The 23,989-nt window shown below is 34.8% G+C and overlaps 2 protein-coding genes and 1 pseudogene across 2 annotated transcripts; 2 read left to right on the top strand and 1 right to left on the bottom strand.

The window, feature by feature from the left end:
• On the bottom strand, positions 3,684-6,255 carry LOC107627474 (protein FAR1-RELATED SEQUENCE 5-like). Its single transcript, XM_016330306.1, has 4 exons — positions 6,238-6,255; positions 5,973-6,135; positions 3,904-5,900; positions 3,684-3,743 (listed from the first exon to the last, which is right to left on the bottom strand). Exons 1-4 carry the CDS (start codon positions 6,253-6,255, stop codon positions 3,684-3,686), a joined length of 2,238 nt encoding a protein of 745 aa, XP_016185792.1.
• Positions 18,324-18,950, top strand: LOC110269257 (annotated as a pseudogene).
• LOC107627473 lies at positions 21,427-22,317 on the top strand. The gene is made up of 2 exons (XM_016330305.1): positions 21,427-22,127; positions 22,227-22,317. Exons 1-2 carry the CDS (start codon positions 21,427-21,429, stop codon positions 22,315-22,317), a joined length of 792 nt encoding a protein of 263 aa, XP_016185791.1.

Raw genomic sequence — 23,989 nt, 5'->3', positions numbered from 1 at the left:
TAGTAGATGAATAAAAGACAACCATTGAAGTGAGAATAATTAACAAAGAATATTCCAATACAACAAAAACATGATCTTAATTAACAAGGAATTAGATAGGAATAATCGCTAGGACATGATTGGGCTCACCTGGGACTAATTAATGCTGAGATCCATCAAGCAGAGTGGAAGAGTCCATGGTTACATGATCTAATATCTTTTTGGTGTTGTATAAGTGGTTTGTTCTTAGGATCATTTCAGATCTGTTTTCACAATTCATTTGTTATGGATGGATCTGAAAATAATGCCGTTGGTAGATGTAGGATGAGTCATGGTTCATGAGTGGTTGATGTTGGTGAGTATAATTTAAATTCAGACCTTTCGTTTTTGAAAAACTAACTTTTGATATATTAAAAGGTGAGTTCTGTGGTGACAATGTATTAGGTGACTAAGAGTGACCAAGGATGACTTTTGGTTGACTTTCCAATAACCTTGAGACACGTGGGTTATTGGAATGAGTTGCTGAACGGGTTGTCAAAGCAAGTTTAAAGTTGAGCACGGTAATTGTTTCGGGTTTACCGTTAGGGCATTTAAGGAATTTCAAGATAAAAAAAATAATGGGTTGAGATGGACCGCAGAGATCCAATCAGTCAAAAACCGAAAAGGATGGGCCATTGAGATGTTCACCGTTAAAAAAAAAATAAAACAGAATGGAAGAACGGGTAGAGAGCATAAAACTAGATTCAATTGGAATAAGCCCAAAAAAAATGAAACTCAATTGTTGTTGTTGTTGTTGTTGTTGTTGTTGTTGTTGTTGTTGTTATTATTATTATTTTGAATTTTATATTCCAATTTATTATTATTATAACTTAACAATTAAAATGTATCACATAATTTTTCTTTCGTTAAAATTTAGATGGCATATTTTGTTTCAACTTAATAAACTCCGCTGCTCCATTATCTTATTTACTTTACGATTTAGTATAGATTTATATGCTTAAAATAACCCTTTTTTGTTAGAAAAAAATTATTTGCCTATTATTTTTATCAGATGACATAAATTCATTTTAAATAATTTATATTAATCGTGTATCTTTTTGATGATTTGGAGAAAAGAAAAGCATCCACATTGTAGATAATAAAAGTAAAGACTACATTTTTTCATGCAAGAATTAAAATTATAAAATATAATTATTTATTGTCCTATTTTTTATACAGTCTGAAAATAGAAAAACAAAAAAAAACAATGAAAATCATAAAGAAAATTAAACCTTTATTTTTTGAGAAGATAAAATAGTTGAAATAGATGAAGCAATGTAATTATTAGTTTAATGATTGACTTGTATTTTTTTTGGATTTGGGTTAAGGTTCACAAAAGAAGACCTAACTCGCAAAATTCAACCCATCCCCAACAGCCAGGTCAAAGAGACGTCGACAGATCCAAAAATTGGTAATGTTCTAATTCCGTAACGTCTAAATAGCCTAACTGCGTAGTAATGACAATGAATGGTTTTTTGGAAAAAGAGTATGTCCCCATTGCTATCCTGCATGACCTTAATATTTTACTGTAGATCAAGTTTTGTTAGTTTCGACATAACTCCTAGCCATGGGGTGTTGACTTAAAGGCCTGCACCTGTGGAATCCTGGTGTCCTCCTTTAATATCCACATTAAATCTACTGCCATGAATAGAAAAGAATGGCTGACTTATATTGTAGAATACTAACCATTCAAATTTAGTTAAAAAAACCCAAGTGTCATGATTAAAGCAACTTTACAATCTTATTTCAATAAAATGATTTTTACCTTTCCAGTGTCTTACAAACGTAATGATTTTTATTGAATTTCAATTAAGTAATACTTCAACCAAAACCAATTTGGTTGAATATCAGGTCATAAGTTCCCGTCAAACGTAAATTTCTGTTGATTCCATTCGGTAAAGGAGGTTAAACTTCAATGTGCAAAATAAACTTTTGATAAGCCTTGTGAATCAATCTTTGGTTTTTACGATAGTTTTATTCCAGACCATTCGATTATAGTTATTTTTTTAAAATTCACAACCAAAATCTTGCGTTTAACAAGACATTATTTACTAATGAACTATTATTGTTACACATGCAATCTTTCTGGATGACCTTTTGGATGATCGTGCTTTGTATGCTAATGCAGACACTAACAAGATATAATGCAGTGAGTTTGACATAAAGGAGCCTGAGGTTGTCCAACAACTTCCTGAAAGGTGAATTATTTAGACCTAGAACATAGTAAAATTTATATTCAGAGGCTGCAATGATTACGATACTTCAATTGCTTAAGAAAAATTGACATCTGATTGGGTGACTTGATTTGTCTTCTTTTCAAACACGGGGCCAATAACCCGAATAGCAATGATTGTGGCGTATTTGTTGCACAGTGGATGATCATGTACCACTTGTTCTATGACTACAATGTCGAGGTATCATCTACACATACCTTACATGCAACTATAACGAATTACCTCACTTCCAAATGAGCTTGTATGAATTATCGTCAAATGTAAAGCTGCACTACTGCTTATCCTAACCTACAAGTGTGCTTTTGAATATTATAGGAATTTCAGTTTGTGACTGATTACAGCAGGATGCGCCTCACAATCGACATGGTGTTAAAGTATCACAACGATAATAGAATGGAAACCGTTGAAGCAGCTCTAAAGCTGAATCTTTTTTTTTAGTTTCAGGCATACAAACTTTTGTTCCGTCGAAAGAATTTTTTAGTTGTGCTATTTTGTAAGGTCATTAGTGTAACCAATATGGAATTGAAAACTGTTATGTTTGTGCTGCAGCACATGTGGTGTTTAACATGTAATGTGGATTTCATGCTACTGGACATGGTTATTTTTAATGGCTTGTAAGCTTTAATTTACAAGATTGTTGGCATATCCTTTAGTAATGGTTATAGAATATGGATTGAGTGGCATACTTTTGTTGGTATGCCTTCAGAAAAGGTTGCCCGAGAACTTTGGTGTATACTTGTATACAATGACTATGACTTTTAGATGAAGTTTCTTATTCTCATCAGCATCACCTTTTATGTTCACAGATTCAACCATTTAAGCTGTCATCATAAAGCATTCATGCATGGCAAATTGTTAATATTACAGGTCATGTCAACAACAATGTTGCATTTAATGGAATTTATTTTTTCAACCGTGACTTGATGCATTACCTTCTATTGGTGATTTGATATTCATGAAAAATTAAATCGCACAAATGCCTAATGTTAACTAATGATTTTTTTTGTTACACTTCTAGCCTTATTTTAATGGCCAATAGTTTAGACATGCTCAAGAAAAGAAATCCAAATCTTGAAACAACATAAGTAACTGAATGACATAAGTTACTGGATAATTGAAAAATTCTTCACAGTAACAAAAGATAAGGAAAAAATAACCTGCCTTAATAATGCCTAACATCAAGATGAAGTAGCCATGACAGGAATAGAACAAACTATTTGCAATCAACACCAAAAGTATTGCTTCAAAAAAGTCTCATTCATGGGACAACCACCACATAAAAACCAATGTTAACATCACGTTAATCTACCACAAAAACGACTAAACTGACAACACAACTAGAATCATTTACATTGGACAACCAAGGTTAAAAAATGTAAATTTTTTCTAATCACCTAAACACTTCAATCACATGCAGTCATGTCCATCAACCTAGTTTTGTCGTGACCTCTTTCCGGAATTATAAACTGGCCTACGGTCGGATCCACCATCCTGCAAACAAATAAATCACTTGTGCAATCAAATGCTATAGTTCAAAACATTAATGCACTACAACTATCATGACATAAGTAACAAGTACAAATGTCAAGCATTACCACATCAGGCGCATATGGATCACCAGAATCCTAGGAATTAATCAACACATACAAACCTCATCAACAACATCGTCATCCGTGGCCGTGCAATTTCTTTTGTCGTGGCCTAATCCAAGACACCGCCTACAACGCCTCCCGTTATTGGCATTTGTGCTCCCCCGAGGTGCACCCTTGGACCTGATAATCTTTGGGTCGAGAATGTGAGTTTCATCCGCCCCTGCTTGAACACGACTGCTCCTTTGGCCTATGCCACCTAGAGATGCAAACTCCCTCGACATTCTGGTAACCTCTGTCATGGCAGTGTTGTATGTTTCCGTGCATTGCGCGGCTGTAAAACACAGCGACAGGTAGGCACTCCACAATGCACCGTATCTAACGCGAAATCCATCCGTCGGATTGACTGAGGCATGCTGACTACTACTATTGGCGACCTTGGCATCTTTGCACCACTTACGCAGGACCAATCGGCTCGGCAAATCTTCTTTCTCTGGCTCTTTTAGGATACAAAATATATGGCAGCAAGGTATCCTTAATCTCTCCCACAACTTACAAGAACATTCATACTTATCACAACTTCTATCCATGAAAACTGAGTACACATGATGGGGCTTTCGATACTTTTGGAACATGAACTTCTCGGTGCCACCGATACTGTCCCTGTGCAACACTAACAATGCCCCAACTCCCTCGATCTGTTTTTGCACCTCATTGAATATTTCCCTCGTGTAGAACTTGCTCACAGATCTTTCCAATGTTTCAAGACCCGTTGTCATCACTAGATTTGAGTAAAGAGTCTTGCAATCTGCAATGTACTCGTTATTCCGGTAATCTTTAACTACTCGATCCAGGTTCTCGACCAACTCAATTATGCAATTTCCGGACTTGATAAATTTCTTAAGTGATGAATTAATACCCTCACACCGAGAAGTGGTTCGAATGCTGGCACAAAACTTCTCACACAAATAAGCATTTGCCCACATCTCTATCTTTTCGTATGTCTTTGCGACCCAATCGTTGTCCTCTAAATCGAATGACGTGATCATGTCCACCCAATATCTGTCAAACTCTTCCTCATCAAAGTGACCATACACAGCAGTCTTAAACACAGCACAAAAATCTTTGTCCTTTATATTAACAACTGCATTTCGAGCAAGATGCCAGGTGCATAGTCTGTGTGTCGCATTAGGGAATTCACATTTAATGGGCTCTCGCATGGATTCATCACCATCTGTGACAACGAATTTCGGCTCTTTGTGCCTCAGTACCTCCAAGAAGCTACTTAACAACCATTTGTAGGATGGAATCTTCTCGTCCTCTAGCAAACCAAACCCAAAAATAATTGTCTGTCTGTGATGGTTGGTGCCCGAAAATATCACAAGAGGCCTGTTGTATAAGTTTTTTTTGTACGTCGAGTCAAATGCTAACACATCACCAAAGCATTCATAGTCGTGCTGCATGTTACCATCTGACCAAAATAGGTGCTCAAGGTGCTTCTCAGCGCAATAAGAGTACTGCACAACTGCCATCGGATCCAACTCAGCCTTGCCCTTCAAGTAGCTTATTGCTGCCGCTGCATCTCCCTCGACGATCTTGGATTGCTTAACTCCATCCATATAATTATACAAGTCCTTACTTATGAAGTTAAGATTCCGATATCCACCACACATGTGGGCAAAGAAGTCCATTATTTGAGTTGTTTGGAACCCAACTTCATGCATGCTATGTATATGCGCTTTGTGCCCTTCTGGGATCTTCCTATGTGGAGCCATGACATTAGTGAACTCTTGGGGTGCCAACTCATGATTATGTTCCTCGACCAATGTTTTCGTCCGCCATTTCCTACAACTTTTCTCCAGAAACACCACAAGCTTGGCATTGCAATTCGTTCTCATCTCCGGTTTATGAGTCCTTTTTTTGTCAACTCGCTCGTAATGCTTCTTTTCACGCAGCCCTTGTCGATTGTGGTAGAAAATCTTCCTAACAATATTCCCCTCCTCGTCTTTAATAGAATCTCCCTTTTGCACTGCAAAACCAATACCCTTTGCATACGCATCTCCAATCCCATTAAATTATGCAGATAACAACACAGAAGCAATCACAGGGTCTGGACAGCTGAATTGTTTACCCATGACATTCTCAGAGTTTGCCTGATCCTCTGCGGAAGCATGCATATTGCTTCCACCACCATCCTTTCCTTTGTATTCACTGTCTGCATGGCCACTATCCCCTTCCTCAGTCAGAGGTTCCTCCAACCCGTTCAAATCATCCCCATCTCCCGAATCGGTGCTCTAACCATCAGTCCAATGGCCTGACAACTCTGATGTGCTACCATCATCCAAATCCAACTCACTATCAAACATCCCTGGATTAAAAAAAAACCATTGAGGAACAAAGCATGTCGTACACATTGTCGCTTATGGAGTTAACTTAAATGGAGACAATTGCTATACAAATTGGCATTAAGCGAAGTCCATAGTCGTCAGTCAATAGTCTATCACAATTATTGGTCTATATAAATTGGTTGACTCATTGGTTTCTAACATTACAAAGACAAATTTTTAATTTTTGGGTTAAGGTTGACCAGAAGAGAATTGCTAAAAGAATATATCAAATTTAGTTTAACCAGAATCATTTATACTAAACGCACATAGTTTTTGTTTTCAAAAGCATAAGTTTGTTCATTTGACTTTACAGCATGGGGACCTCAAGACTATGACAACGGTTAAATATTCTATTAAGTTTACTATTTTTGGTAAAGTCATAAGGATCTACTATTGTTCCAATCACAAGGAGCCCCTAATAAATAATTTTTTCGGTGGTCGATTACAGGGTTCATCTTGTTCCTGAGCATCATAATAGAGGTATTTATATACTTTTGGAAATTCAATTTAAGAAACTCTGTGCATTTTTTTGGGAAACAAAACCAGTATATCCTATGCCTAACACAGCAAATTAACAACCATCTTAGCAAATTCAGCACAATTGCATATTCCTCCGATATAGAACAAAGATAAAAAATTAAACTCACCAATATTAGAGCATAGAATAGGAATGAACAGGAGCCAGATTCCACCCTTTTCGAAGACCAACGACACAAACCAAGAGAGACGAGGGACACCAGGCAAGTCAAAGACCCAGAACCAGCATCCAGAGTTCAGGGGTTCCACCCTTGAGAGAGATCGAAGGGGCACTTCAAAGGAGACAAAGGAGAGGCAACGATGGCGTGAATCTTGTCGTTCTGCTATTCTTCTGCTCTTCCCCGCTGAATTGCCGGCAAAGATTCCGATTCGCCTCTTTAAGGATGGCATGCGACCACCTCTCGCAACTGTGTGTACAACTTCAAGATGAACCCTAACTTCTCTAACCGGCTTGAAGGTCTGCTCATTCAATTCTAAAATTTGGGAGATTTTTTTATTTTTCCTTTTGATTTCTATTTCAATTCCCTCTTGTTTCAAAGTATGGGAATGTTTGAAATAGGAAAAAATGACCTTCACAAACTATAACTGCTAATCCATTACATTTCCTACTTACCCATGTTTACTCACATTTACCGTAGCCCATTAACCAAACTAATTATTTCTATAGTCAAACTTATATGGAAGTTAGTCACATTTATTCCATGTGTCAAGCTCCAATTGGCTACATATTTTTTAGCCACCTTGTCCACCCAAATACATTGGCCACCACAGAAGTCACCATATTAAAATAGTAAAGTTATCCACCACTCAACATAAACATGGAAGCTTGAAATTTTTCCTTTTTAAAAACAAGCCCATTAGAGAAGAACACTAAAAACAAGTTTCACAAATCACTTGATGATAAAGAAAGTTTCACAAAGAAGAACACTAAAAAGAAATTTTACAAATTACTTGATGATAAATAATTTGTGTTTACTATTTTTTTGCTTTCAGTTGCTCAATTTATAAAGGTTAGATGAGTGAAAAAATACTAAAAGTGTCTCTTTGATGTGGAGGCAAGTGTTGAGAGGCAATGTGAGAAATCGACACATCACATGGCATGTGGCTTCTTCAGGAGGTCCCAATGCTAAAAACAAAAGTAATGTAGAAGTTAAATTTGTAAGTAAAATTTGAATAACAAAATCTTTTAATGCAGTCTTAGATTCCATTAAAACATCCCAATGAAATTGTTATAATTATTTAAATATTGTTAGATTTCAAGACATTGCTGTCAAGATTTATTAAATAGCTAAGTATTTAATTATTTGTTTATTCTTTTGTATTATAATCATACGCGTGAATATTTGTACGCGGGAATATTTGATCCAGTACTTAATATTTATTTTATGATTTTATGATATGTATTACTCTAAATTGATTTTAATTTGACAAATTGTCATTAATTAGACAACAAGAAAAATGATGCAACTTAACTTTAACAAATAAAATTACAGGGCTGCTACACATCCATATAATCATATAACCAAGTTGGCCCAAATCCAAATAGATTCAGGCGCATTAAATGGAGAGTGAAAAACACGCGCTAGACACAAAAGAAACCCCTCCTTTTCTATTCGCGCTTCATTATGAAAAAACGTTACATCTTCAACACGAAATTAATACACCAAAACACTCATTCTCTTCAAATCTCTCTAAACATCACTCAAATTTCAATCACATTCTTTGCGAAAACCACTACTGCAAAGGAATCGGAAGAATATTTCGCAAGCAATAACCAGAAACAAACGAAAACAGCAACAAAGATGACAAAAGGTATGAGAAAACTACTGTTCATTTAAAATCTTGCAATGTCGCATTTCGCCTAGTTTCATTTTAATTTTACTAGTTTGATTTGCTTCGTTTAGTAGATTGAACTATTGTGAATGATTTTTACAGTATAACTAGGGCTCTAAGATATACGTGCTTGTTCTTATTAGTGTGGATAATTTAACTAGAGCTCTATTACTATCTTCAGTACTTCTTTTGCATTGATGAACACTATTTTTATTGATTGAAAGTTGATAATCATTTATTAATCACATGAACGTTTTTCGGTTCGGTGGCCTTTGTGATTTTGGTTCTGTGCATGAAGGATTTTCGGTTCGGTGGGTTGTGGCATTTTAATTAACTTGATTAAGATATACATGCTTGTGGTTGTTGATGTATTGAATGAGTTTTATTTAGGACAATTGACATTAGAGACAACTCTTTCACTTTGATAAGCCATACTACTGTAAAATTGTCTCATTATATTGGATATATTTCAGCACGACTAGTAGTTGACCTTGATACTTAAAGAAAGATATCAAGTTTCAGTAAGAGTTTTTAAAGAAGCCAATTTGCAAATGTCATTTTGAAAGAAAACCTAATTCATGAAATTTGAAAAACTTTTCTTTCGGAAGATGTTGATTTGATTAAGATATATGTGGTTGTTCTTATTTGTGTGGATAGTTTAACTAGATCTTTGAAAATGATTGTTACTATCTTTAGTACTTCTTTTGCATGGAGGAATAGTATTCTTGTTGATTGAAAGTTGATTATCATTTATTAACCACATCAACATTTTTCAGTTCGGTACCCTTTGTAATTTTGGTTCTGTGAGTGAATGATTTTCGGTTCAGTGGGTTGTGGCATTTTAATTGACTTGTTTAAGATATACATGCTTGTGCTTGATGTATTGAATGAGTTTTGTTTAGGACAATTGACATTAGAGACAACTCTTTCACTTTGATAAGGCATACTACTGTAAAATTGTCTCATTATATTGGATAGATTTCAGCACAAATGGTAGTTGACCTTGATACTTAAAAAAAGATATCAAGTTTCAGTAAGAGTTTTTAGTTCAGTTCAGTAAGAAAAAATTATTCAACATTAGCTTTATCCTTGTTTACATTCCTTAGACCTCCTCTTGCATTATCTCTTCCAAGTTCAGTTCAGGAAGAGTTAATGAAGGATGACTTCATCTATGTCCCTCCACAAAAGGAAACACAACAAACTTCTAATAATGACTAAGTTAATAAATATTTATTCACCACATGAATCTTGTTCAATGTTTACTGCTTATACATGGTTTAATTATAGTTCAGTTGAAACCAGAAATGAATTCAATGTGTTCTTGTCTTTGGACTCTCTTCTGTTTATTACAACTGCCCTCAAGAACCCGAAAAACAGGGTGTTACAGTGTCTCTTACGAGTTTTGTAATTGAAGACTTATTCAAAGATGACTATGTGTATGATGTTTTTAATAAAGAGCAAGTTTCACATAAAAATTCTTTTTATTAATTTTAATGGTTGTTATTGAACTGCTTTCTATTTAATGCAACAGCCCTGGCAAAGAACAACAGCAACAAGCCCAAGTACCTCCAGTGCAACAGCAATCAGAACAAGAAGCACCTGTTAATGTGTAAGCATTAAATTCTTTAATATCACTTTTGTTTAATATAATTTCGGTTCACCATAAGTTTGGATTTAGGTTCACTATTAGTTTGGATTTTGGTTCACTAAAATGATTAATGTCATTTCTGTTAAATATCATTGTTAAATATGATAATAGTTTGGGATAATTATAGAAATGTTTACTGTTTAATGTAGCAGACCTCTGGAATAGCAATAACAACCCTGCAAAGAACGAACAGTGCAACAATCCGAACAAGAAGCACCTGTTAATGTGTAAGTTTTACTGCTTATATAAATACCGATAATGTTGACTGCTTATACATGGTTTAATTATGGTTCAGTTGAAAACAGAAATGAATTCAATGTGTTCTTGTCTTTGGACTCTCTTCTGTTTCTTATAGCTGCCCTCCAGAACCCAAAAAGCAAGGTGTTACAGGTTCTCTTACAAGTTCTGTTATTGAAGAGTTTTTCAAGGATGCCGATGTCTATGAAGTTTTTGATGAAGAACAATCCAAAGAACCTCCGGTGGCACGGCAATCAGAAAAAGAAACTCTAATCTTGTCATCATTTGATAGGTATGTTACTTGCTTTTCTTTAATATCATTTTTGTTTAATATCATTTTGGTTCATTGTAAGTTTGGATTTAGGTTTACTATTTGTTTGGATTTCGGTTCACTATAATGATTAAAATCAATTTTGTTTAATATCATTGTTAAATATCTCTCATCTTGCAGTGATGCTCAACCTAGGGAAAGGGAAGATGAAAGGCCTTCCTTTAGCCTTGGGATAAGTCCACCAACATCTCAACCAACTCAGCCCTCTCAAGAGAGTGTTTCAGAGCTTAAAATCTTGGCAAAGGCGGTGGTAGATGCTGGAGTGATAGCAGCATTAAAATTTGCTGAAGCAACATCTTCCGAGCCAAACTTACCGGCTGTTGAAGTTTTCAAAACTCCGGAAAAAAATAAAAATCTCGAAGGAGTTGATTGAAAAGTGTTATCATTGGATGACACATGTGAAAAAGAGAAAGGACAGTGGCAACGAATATGAACCAATATTTGTCTCAAAACATGAGGCACTTTATGAGGGGTTAAGAGAATATTTCATGTCTCTAATGCCCAAAGAACAAGTGCATGCTTCGGTAAATTCTTTCCCAATTTCGTTAACAATAATAATTTTTCTAAACACTCTTATACAGTATATCTCATAACTTTTCTTCGTGTAGGTTGTTAGTATACATAACATGATTCTCAACGAAATAAAAGTTCGGCAGTATCAGGAACAAATATACATTGTGCCGCCGAATATTGTGGTATGCTAAATTTCTTATTCACTGCTGTTTCTTTTTCGGTTTGGTCAAAATGTTAATATTGGTTCACCTGATACTTATGTGTTCCATTGAGTTCTTTTGCATTAAGAAAACTTTTCTCTTGATGATTGAATATTTTTCACGTTTTATTCAGCATATGAATTGTGTTCGGTTCGGTGGAAATATGATTTAACTGATGTTCATTTTGCAAAATTTTATGTTGGGAACACATGGCGTGGAGTACACTGATAAGAGGACAAACAAGGACTACAGGGTTGATATTGAGCAGTATGCCCACCACCGCCAGTTTCTTGACAAAAGAAAACTTGCATCGCATCCATTTGTAAGTTGTAATTTCTAAAAGTTCTTTGATAATTCTCTTGTTTGCTATTGTTTCGACTGAAATATTCTATAATTTTTCAAAACTTCAGCTATTTGTCCCAATTTGCAATGGAGGGCATTGGTGGTTATGGATTGCTGATGTAAACAAAAAGAAATTATATGTCCTTGACCCTATCAATAAGCTGCCAAAAAATATACATAATTCTAGAAAGCAACTGAACAAATTTGTTGTAAGTTATTTTCTTGTAAATTATTCAAATTATTCTGTACATGAAAGGAGTTTGGTTCACTGTTGTTGGTTCTGTTTTTTTTCTTTTTTTGTCTCTTTCAGGGTTTAATAATTTCCCAGATGAGGGTGTACGCTAGGGCGGAACCCTTAATGGAGGATGGACTGGGAGAGGAAGCAGAGTATATCCAATTGAATGCTCAACGTACAAATTAAGAATCTTTCTCTTCTATAGTGCTATTTTTAATGTGTTTTATTTTGGATACTATTGATAGTATTATACTCAATTCTTGCTTAGCTATGATTGTAGAATATACGTGATGAAATGGCTCGAAACAATAGATCCACAAAAACTCAAAAGCGGGAAGAGATATAAATATAAACCTTGGACACAAGTAAGTACTTTCTAAATTAATAAATTTCTTTCTTTTCTTATTTCATTCAGTTAAGTTGATAGTGTAACTAGAGCTTTGAAGTTGGTTGTTACTCTGTTCAATAGTTCTTTTCCATGCAGAAATACTATTCTTGTTGATTGAAATTTGATCACCACTTATTCATCACATAAACAATTTTCGGTTCGGTGGCCTCCTTTAAATTTGTTTAGGGTTTAGGGTTATTGTGATTGCATTTTTATAGTATAACTAGGGCTTTGAATGAAATTTGTTGTTATTTAATGTGATTTTGATTTACTTAATATTTAATGTGTTCAGGGTTTAGGGTTATTGTAATTGCATTTTTACAGTATGATTATGGCTTTGAATGATATTGTTCTTATTTCATTTGGGTTCATTTCTTATGTAACTAATTCATTTCAATTGAAATGCAGAAAGAGATTGATGACTTCAGATACCAATATGGTCCAAATCTTCTGTTGCATGAAATGAACAAAATCAGAGACTAAGTGATTTGGGAATCTGAAGCAATAAGACTCACCAAGCCATCTGCTTTCCTCTCCAGCCCTTATTGTAAATACACATATGGAGATTTAGATAGCAAATAGCATATACTAGTTGTAATTAACAATATTTTGTTTAACTTGTTTAAAAAGCAAAAAATGCATACTTTAAATGTATATATGTCAATGTATGTATCAAAAAATGCATATAGTAGTTGTATATATTTTGTTTAACTTGTTAAAAAAGCAAACAATGCTTCTTTCAAATGTATATATGTCAAGTTAATGTATATATCTATTCTTAATATTAATGTATGTATCAAATGTTAATATTTATATATCTATTGGAATTGTCTGGATGTTGTTTTATTCCAGGTTCTCAGTGATTGCAATCACTGTATTTACCAATACATACGAACTCCAAAAGAACATAGTGAACCGAAATTAATACACTGGGCGAACCGAAAGTAGAAACACACTGAACTCCTAAACCTTGAACCCTAAACCCTAAACCCTAAACACTAAAACTAGAACCCTGAACACTGAACCCTGAACCCATAAACCATGAATCACTAAAACCCTAAAATCATAACCTAAAACCTAAACCCTAAACCCTAAACCCTAAACCCTAAACCTTAAACCCTAAACTCTAGACCTCTAAACCCTGAACCCTAAATCCTAAACCCTAAACCCTCAACCATGAACAAGGTGAACCGAAATTAATACACGGGGAAAACTGAAAGTTTGAAACACACTGAACCCCTGAACACTGAACCCTGAACCCATAAACCCTAAAACCCTAAAACCATAACCCTAAACCCTAAACCCTAATGCTGAACCCTAAACCCTAAACCCTGAACTCTGAAACCTGAACCGAAAAAACAAATTCTAATTATTCAACTTAGAAATTAATACACTAGACGAATCGAAAAACTGTATATATCAATATAGAATTTCATAAAAAAAGTGACTATTCATTAAAGACTATCAACATTCAGAAATTAATCCTGCTATAACCATGGTGAACCGAAATTTGCTCATGGGTGAACAAAAATTTACATTAATAAAAACTAAAACTTGTACAATCCTCTCTTGGATAATTCATATCTGGTGTATTGTAAAGAGTGGAGCTTGACTGAATTGATGATCCGAAGTCTAAAAGGTTCAACTACAAAAGACATAATTGTATATTAGCAAAATGAACAATTGAATTTTTAACTAATCAAAAGCAAGTCAATTTTTCCTCGCTTGGAGCTGTCTTTTTCTTTTTCTTCATGGCATTTGAGATCTTTTTTTCCAGGTTTGATCCAAGTCTGTTCTTGGGCCGACCTCTTGTTTTGACACGTGGTAGGCTTTGAAGGTCATTCACATTGCTTAATGTCGCTTCTTCGTGGGTTAACAAACTTTTTCCTTTGCTTCTCCCTTGATATTCTTCCATCTCTGCCATGACCTTGTCAAATGCTCGGTGAAAAATTCCGGTTAACTCTTCAGACTCATAGGCAAATTCACATATATTGTGTGACCGAAACACCAATTCGTCAAATTTCTTACTTCTTGGCTCCAGTAGAGGTTCATCTTGGCTGCTCTTAATGTGTGTATGCCTCCTCTTTATGTTCTTGCTCCAACGTTCCAATATGTATTTTGGTGCCACGTTATCCACTCGCTCAAAGCTTAGGACACTTAGGAAACGGCAGTACAATATGCCCTTAGACTCAAACAGCAAGCAATGGCACTTTACATCTCGTGATACTGCGTCGCAGGTGACGACAAACTTATTGAATGTGGAGTTGGAAACCTACTCTATTACTTCATATGTTGTGAAACCTAGGGTGGAATGCATTGATCTTGTGATACAGTTCACTTTACCTCTGAATTGAGCTTGAACTTCCTTGAACTTCTCATGGGTATATACATGTTGAAACTGTGCCTTTATTGCTGATTTTGTTGCACACGGTATCACGGTGTGAAAATTTGCAGCATCGAATTCTCTCTCTGCTTGATCTCTGCTTGCTTGGCAATTGTCGTATTGCTTCACGAATTATCTCAAGGAGCTATTCCGTGTGATGAACTTGTTGAAAAATAAATGCATACTCTCGCTCCTTTATGTGCTTCTCATCCCGGCACAAAAGTGGTGATCCAAGTAAACCGAAATCCATATATGGCGATCCTCGTACAGCTCTGCAAACCAAACAAAAACTATAAGGTCTGGTGAACCAAAACTAGTGTAGGATTTGGGAAAAAAAGATATGAGCATAAAAATAATTCAAATTGAAATCTCAATTACCTGAAATCCACTTGTTGCCTCCAAGGCCGTACTTTCTAAGGAAATCGATCCAGTTTCTTTCAAATGCTTCTTTTGTGTACGAGTTCCAAACAACATGGCTCATCTCTTGTTCAATTTCGTTGTGTCCCTTGTAGCCATTTAATTTGCTTGGAATCTTCTTCATAATGTGCCAGATGCACCAGCGGTGAATTGTTGTTGGCATGCACAGCTCAATTGCCCTTTGAATCGATGCGCATTGATTGGTAAGAGTACCTTTTAGTGCCTTCCCTCCCATGCAACGTAACCAACACTTAAATAGCCATTTGAATGACTGGATGTCCTCATTTTTCATCAGCACGGATCCAAGAAGTGTTGACTGGCCGTGGTGATTCATGCCAATAAAAGAACCTAAAACCAAATTGTACCTGCATAAATAACAACCACAAGATGGTGAACCGAAATATATACGCTCACTGAACATCCAAAATATTTTTGAAAGAACCAAATACCTGTGTGTTATACGTGGTGTCAAATGAAACCACGTCTCCGAAACAATCAAATGCAGCCCTGCTTCTTGCATCAGCCCAGAATGCATGTTTAATGCAGTGATCGCCTTCAAGGTTGAGCTTAAAGAAGAAATTTTGGTTCTTGTCTTTCATTCTAACTAGGTACTTTCCAAATTCTTTGGCATCGTCTTCTTTGAAAATATTCCGTACTTCCTTTGTGATGTAATTTCGTACGTCTTTTTCTATAAAACCTAGTTCACAGTGGCTGCCAGTTGCTGCCATAAATGATTGGTAAGTTTTGCTCGGTCTAATTCCGGCTTTCTCGTGGGTTTCGATGGTGCGACGTACGAACATGCTAAGCTCCCTGTGTTGTTTGAGCATCTCAGCCTGGTCTGGACAACAAGGATATGAGTGATTCAAAACAACTTTGAAAATTGTCCAAAGACCAACATCCTTCATTATATGTACGTAAATTCTGGCTGGACAATTTAACCCAGCTGAAGGATTTGTCTTCAAAGTTGGATATATCTTTGATTTCCACCTCCTTTCTCTAGAGCATACAATTAGTTTATTCTTAATCTTGTCTCCGTTCTGAGTCGTGTTCCTTATTTTGGTAGAAAAACTGGCAAGTTTGGAATATTGTTTGTAGAATTTTCCAGCTTCTTCTAGTGTCTTGAAAATCATTCCTACCTTTGGGACAAATTTTTCATCTACAACATAGCTGATCTGCATGGTGAACCGAAATCTTAATTATGGTGAACCGAAATCTTAATTACGGTGAAACAATTATATAATGCTTAATTAGGGAACAAAACAGAATATATTCATCTAATTTTTTTTAGACTCCTTTCTTCTTACCGAACTAAAAACATGCTCATGGTGAATCAACTCTTTAGTACTTACCGAACCAAAAAGTTACTCACAATTACTCACACTCACAGTTACATATTATCAATTCAATTCAATTCAATTCAGATATAGATTACCTCAGTCCATTCAATTCACTTCAAATAAAATTAGCAATTTCATTCCATTGAATTAGATTCAAAATTCAATAATCCAAACCTCATCAAATTGATAGGTTTCCGAAGAATTATCCAAATCGCACTCATTCAACTGATTTGAAGTTGATTCATTCATTATTTCAATTCAGAAGTGCAGATCGAAGAAGAAAACGAAGAAGAAGATGAACGATGAAGCTAATTACGTTGAAGTCAATCCAAATCCATAATGCAGAGAAGAAAAACGCAAATAAAGGAGAGAAACAAATTTAATTAGGTTGAAGAAGAAGAAGAAGAAGAAGAAGAAGAAGAAGAAGAAGAAGAAGAAGAAGAAAATGGTTGACGTTGTATGGAAAGGTTTACGTTGAGAAACGTTGATCACGCAAAATAAGGATTAGGTTATATACGTTATATGAGGCGCATGTATACAAACGAGTGTGTGGGGGCGTGGAGTGAAAAGGACTTGGATAACATCCATGTAATTTTTACGTGGATGTAGAGTTTTTTCGATAAAATTATACAAATAAAAAAAATAAAAATGATACTAAAATTAATCAATTTTCCATTTACAATTATGCTAATTCTTATTTTGTCTTTTTTTTTATATTTTATTTTTCAAGGACAGAAAGGTGTTGAATAATCCTATTTCAATTAATCAAATATAGAATTTATTTTTTAATAAATTATATCGATATAACAAACGGGTTTATTTTTTAACATATTACATGTATACTTCGTAAATTAGCCCTTTAAAAAAAATATATTACAAATTTTTTTAAAGGTAAACCATAAAAAATGTACCTTAATAATTTTATGGTTGATAAAAATACATTTAAATTTTATTATCGACAAAAAAATTTTAAATAACTAAAAAAAGTAACAAAAATTACCAACATTAAATATGTATTCTCAAAACATGCTTTAGAGAATAAATATTGATAAGCTTTTTTGCAAGCATAACTAAAAAAAAGAGATATTTTTATCACTAAAATTTTATAATTTTTCTGTGTATATTTTTTTTGGTGATTTCTTTTATCAATATCCAAAAATAAATTTAAAACATAAAATAAAAATGGAGATAAATAATATTATTTTTAATTATTTTTGTTGTATTTTTTAATTATTTGAGAATATTTTTTATCGATATTAAAATTCGAATGCATTACAAAGTATTCAAATATAATTTCAATATATTTTGCCCATTTTATAAATATACCATACAATAATATAATAAAATAGATTAGATACACAGTCCACACATCGCGCGGGTCCACAGTAGTAATTATAAAACAAGTAACTTTACCTTGTATAGGCAACCGTAACTATTCCCGCTTTAGATTAAGACAACTTCAGCATCGCAACAGTGATCACAATGGAGCCAAGAGTCACTATTTCTAATAGGTTAAATTACACAGTTAGTCCCTATACTTTCAGTAAAATTGTAAATTGGTCCCTATAGTTTAAAAGTTTGTAATTGGGTCCCTGAAGAAAATTAAAATTTATAATTAGGTCCTCAATAACGTTTACTGTAAAAAAAATACACATTTACCATAATGTCCACTTTTTTTTCCTTTTCTTCCATTATCCTTTCTCTTCCCCTCTTCCCCTCCCTTCTTCACTGCCAGCCATGGCCATGGCATCAACCACCACAACAGTTGCCACCATGTTACTATCAGGTTCCATGTCAAGTGCAGATGGAATCATGAACCCAAACCTCCTAGTAATAAGAGCTATTTTTCCATCGGGCTCTACTTCTACTTCTTGAAGCATGGCAACACTCTCAGCTTGGGCACCATTCCCAACTGTCACATTGGACCTCACACAAAACTCATCACCATCAAATAATACTAATAATACTTCCACTCTTCCAATTAGACATCATCATCCCTCTTAACGTTGTCCCTTTATTCCAGTTACCCAATTTTCAAGGTCACCTACAAAACTTTGAGACTCAAGCCCTACATAATCAATCAAAATTCTTCGGTCTTCAATTATCTCAACAAGTTATTGCCTCTTCCCAATCGGGAATCCAACCAACTACAGCAACAGCCGCCATCCCTGGTTGATTCCTTCACTGCAGCCATCACCACCGATCCTAACTTCACTGCCGCTATTGTAGCCACCATCTCCTCCATCATCGGAGGTAACAACAACAACAACAACAACAACAACAACAATAATAATAATAATAATAAACCAAACAGCACTTGAGATGGCAACAACAACGACGGCAGTCATCTCCTCCATAATCGGCACAATGATGACGAAGATCCCGTCACTGCTGAACATGCTGTGAGCAGTCGAGAGTTGTTGCATTTAGGGTTGGAGGTGGAGGAGAGTTGTGGAGCAACGTGTTCCTTCAATTCATGACGCTCTTTCCTCTTTTTCTTCTGTTTTGGAAAGTGGAGAAGTGATAGTGAGAGGGCTGGGGAGGGGGTGGGGTGGGTTAGGGATTTTTTGGTCATTTTAAAATAGTTAAATTATAGTGTTGGTCCCTATACTTTTACTAAAATTGCAAATTAGTCCTTACTGCTAAACACGTGCAACTCACATGTTTAAAATAGCGAATATGCTGAGGAATATTCCATTAAATCAAACGGTGTTTGAACGGTAGGGACCCAATTACAAATTTTAATTTTCTTTAGGGACCCAATTACAAACTTTTAAACTATAGGGACCAATTTACAATTTCACTAAAAGTGTAGGGACTAACTGTGTAATTTAACCTTTCTAATATTCATTTGCATACTCAATTGCATAGAAAGAACTACATTCCAAGTCATTCTTAAAAAATGTTGTGCTCAAAATAATAATTATTTCTATTCTTGGTAACAGGGGTTTTATACCCATTAACCAACTTGAAACAAAAACAAAAATTTTTTATAACCCAATAAAAAATTAAGCCAATTCTATAATACTTTTTATTTAGTATCTAATTTTTATACTTTTAAATTTAAAATTAATTATTTAACTATTTTTAGCAATTAGACAATATCTTTTAGGCACCATAATAAACACCTTATTAGAAATTGAGTTTTTTAGTAGTTCCTATCTCACGGTTTTGTTTTGTCTCCTGTTAAAATGGTACCTTTTCTTTCTTTTCCCATATGCATTTTAAAAAATAATATAAATATAGGTACTATAGTAAACACCTAAAAACTATTCGAATAATAAGATTGTTGAAAATTGGATCTTTAGCCATGTGAAAATTTAAAGGAAAAATTAAAAACAAAAAAAAATGAAAGAGGAAGAGAAATGAAGTAAATTTTCTTTAATAGTGTCATATGAATAATTATGGTTGTAGCAAAATAGATGCCAAATGGGAAGGGAAAAATGAGGCTTATTTTTTTAGATATTGCAAAACAGGTAATGCTTTAATATTGGAAGTGAGGATATTTTCAAAATTCTGGCGGTGGTGAAATACGCAGAGGGTGAATTGTCAGGAATAGATTTCGTTTTTAAAAATTTATAAATACAATACACAGAGGGCTATTCGATTTTTTAATATTTATAAAGTAATACGCAAAATGCATATTGTGTTCTTAAATATTAAACTGACAATACACAGACTGCGTATTGTCAATACACAGACTACATATTGTCTTTTGTTGAGTAAAAAAATTATATTTGAAGCACTATAAAAGGAGGAACAGTATTAGGTTGATTGAGTGTGAGAGTGTTTTGTTTTTTTGAGAATGTAAGAGTATAAAATTAGAGAGAGGTATTAGTTTGAAAACATATTATAATGGTCAAATATTTCCCCAAACATCTGAGGGTGTGAGTTTTGTATGTGAGAATCCACGTGATATTGTTATTCCTTTTGCAATAACATATGAGGAATTTCAAAGTATACTTTGTCAATGTGGTGATAATCAAGTATTAAAAAGAATCGTAAATATTCTTTATAGATAGTCTGTTTTAGTGTTTGGTGGTTTCGTTCAGTTTCAAATAATGCATGTGGTTGACGAAGCAAGTATGCAAGGAATGTTTTTAATCTACCAGCAAACACGGACATAAGTGTCCGTTATCGAGTTGTATGTTGAGTTTGAAGAATTAATTGAGGTTGATTTACCGGAAGCTAACATCGACTGGACAATTTATAACACTAAAAGTGAAGAGGAATTTGAGGGTACTTATCATATTGTTGGTCCAACTGAAGAAGTGGGTGAAGATGTTATAATAGTTGAGCCTAATGTTACAGAAGTGGCAAATGCATTGGCGAGCCAACATCCATCTGGAGAGCTTTCTTTCATGCACGCTTTGGATTTGGACACTATGAATGCACCAGAGTTTCCTGAGTATATCAATTCAGGTAAGTAGTCTTTATTATTATTATTATTATTGAATCATAAAGCAATAGTTAGAATTATTTCTTGTTGTTATTGCTATAGATCCTGTTGTTGTTACGAACGATGAATTTGTTGTTGGCATGGAATTCAGATCTAGAGAGACTATTATTGTAGCAATTAAAGATTATACCATTCGCAGGGGAGTGGATTACCGGGTGTGTGAATCTGAGCCAACCACTTTTTATGCTAAGTGTATACAATACGGAACAAGTTGCAATTGGCTTATTAGGGCTAGTCTTATTAAGAGAAAGTTTTGTTGGGTTATAAGGTAATAGAATGGTAGTCACACATGCACCAGAACTAGAATTTTTTAAGATCATGGCAAGCTAAATTTAGACATGATTGCAGAGGTGATAAAGCCATTGGTTGAAGCTGATCCATCTTTGAAAGTGAAATCTGTTATTGTTGAAGTGCAGTCAAAATTCAATTATACGACAAGTTACCGCAAAGCATGGCTCGCCAAGCAAAAGGCAATTGCGAACCTTTTTGGTGGTTGGGAAGCTTCTTATGAAGCTTTTCCGTCGTGGTTTAAAGTAATGGCACAAAAAGATCCGTCAGCAGCAGTTGAGATCCAAATTGCACCAGCATACCAAGGGGATGAGGTAGTCCAGGATGTTAGGATACTGACGCGGGTATTTTGGAGCTTTTATCCTTGCATAAGAGCATTTAGGAGCTATACACCAATCGTACAGGTAGATGGCACACATCTGTACGGAAAATATAAAGGAGCTCGATTAGTTGCAGTTTTTCAGGATGGCAATGGTAATATTGTGCCTTTCACATTTACCGTTGTTAAGGGTGAGACTTCTGATGCATGGCACTTCTTTCTTACTCATTTGTGCACATATGTGGTGACTCGAGATGGTGTTGGACTTATCTCTGATCGACATGACTTTATTACCTCAGCAATAGCTCGTAGTAATGGATCATGGGAGCCTCCAAGAGCTATCCGAATATTTTGTGTTAGGCACATAGCATCCAACTTCTTGAGGAATTTCAAGGCACCGTATTTGCAGAAACTAATAGTCAACATGGATACGTAAATTATTGTGAAATAACGGCATCTTTGTTTTTACAAGGAACATATAGCACCCATCTTATTGATTTTGTTTTGTTGGTTATTTACAGGTTATTGTAGGACTGTGCGTGAATTTAATGTGCAGTATGCAAGATTGCGTGAGCGTGGTGAGGCTTACACGCGATGGCTTGATCGAATCCCACGACAGTAATTTGCTTTGGCATTTGATAATAGATATTGTTGGGGTCATATGACCACAAACCTAGTAGAATGTATCAATGAAGTTTTGAAGGGAGAGCAAAATCTTCGTATCACGTCACTTGTGAAGGCAATTTTTTATAGACTAAATGAGTTGTTCACTAGAAAGAGGCTTGAGGCTGAGGTTCGAAGGAATGCAGACATGTATTTTCTGAATATGCTAGGAACAAACTTCAATCAAATCAGCAAGTAGCGGGAAACATCCAAGTTAACCTATTTGACAGGTAGAATGAGGTCTTTGAGGTACGTGAAATGCCCAGTGGTATGGAGTACGCGGTGAATCTCCGTCAACAGTATTGTGATTGTGGTGAGTTTCAGACAGATCGAATCCCTTGTCGCTATGTCTTTACATGTTGTGCGAATCAACGACTTGATTGGCAACAATACGTTCATGAGGTATATAGGATGGATGAGATAAAAAAGGTGTATAGAACACGGTTTAAGCCATTAGAAAATCCAACAACATGACCGGTGTATCAAGGACCAAGACATATATCTAATCCGCACTTAAAGCGAGTTTCCAAAGGGCGTCCCAAAATAAGCCGCTTCTTGAATGAAATGGATATGCGTGATATGCGTGGTCCTAGGCGTTGCAGGCTTTATGGAGGCGAGGGCCACAGTCGAAGTAGATGCCCATTGTGCAACATCTTCCAAGGTAATTGTGCATTCACCGTGTGGAAGGTGGAATGTGTGAGTTTCTGGAAGCCACCGCTCAATCAATGCATTGATAAGTGCATTATGCAAAGTAAGTCTTCCAAGTATCTGATATATGTGATAAAATCCAGTATCCCATAACTCGATTTCAATTCGGGGATCATACACATCTTGGTGGAGATATCTTGATCCCAAATCTCTTGAATTCTGAAACAAATTGAAAAATGTAATGAGTAGTAGTAATAATAACAATAATAAATGAACAAAGATAATGAATACATACATATGGTGGACGATCAAGGTATTCAACAATGTGCTCTCACTACCAGAAAGAAGCAGTGGCAAATCTCCATGATCGTCGTAACCACTTGCAACGTTTTGCTTTTCCGTGGCTAAAATGTGCGAACGTTTTTCACGTTCTTGTTTGTCTGTGGCCAATTTGACTTGGACTCTCTCAATTGTCACAGACCCAATGCTCACCGTGGCGAAATCAAACGATGTCTACTCTTAAATTACGTGCTTCTAGTATTTCCTTCCATCCCTTTCAAAAATTTTATATGCAGTTTCTACTTTTTCCAAATTTAAACCTTAATAATAAATTTCAATTTTTAAGGGTGCAAACTTATCTACTTTGTCGATAATTTTTTCTCTCCTTCCCGGCCATTTTCAATTGATAAGATATGCATTAGTTGGAATAATATAAAAGGAGTACATATTTATAACTCTAATTAATTGAGAATGAATGATAAAAGTATAAAATTCATGATATAAAAAGTATATTTTTTTTGTCCCTAATTCACAATATGTATTAATTTTTCTAAATTTTCTTTTTCTATTTTTTTATATTTTTTTATTAATTTAATAAAAAAATATCCGACATAAGTTAACGTAGGTTTATTTTTGAAATAGTTACAAAATTTTAATATTTTTTTTCCAATCTTTTTTATTTTTTTAAATCCAAATTAATTTAT

The sequence above is a fragment of the Arachis ipaensis genome, chromosome B02 (genome assembly GCF_000816755.2).
Source record: "Arachis ipaensis cultivar K30076 chromosome B02, Araip1.1, whole genome shotgun sequence".
Lineage (NCBI taxonomy): Eukaryota > Viridiplantae > Streptophyta > Magnoliopsida > Fabales > Fabaceae > Arachis > Arachis ipaensis.
This window is presented reverse-complemented; position numbering and strand designations above follow the sequence as displayed.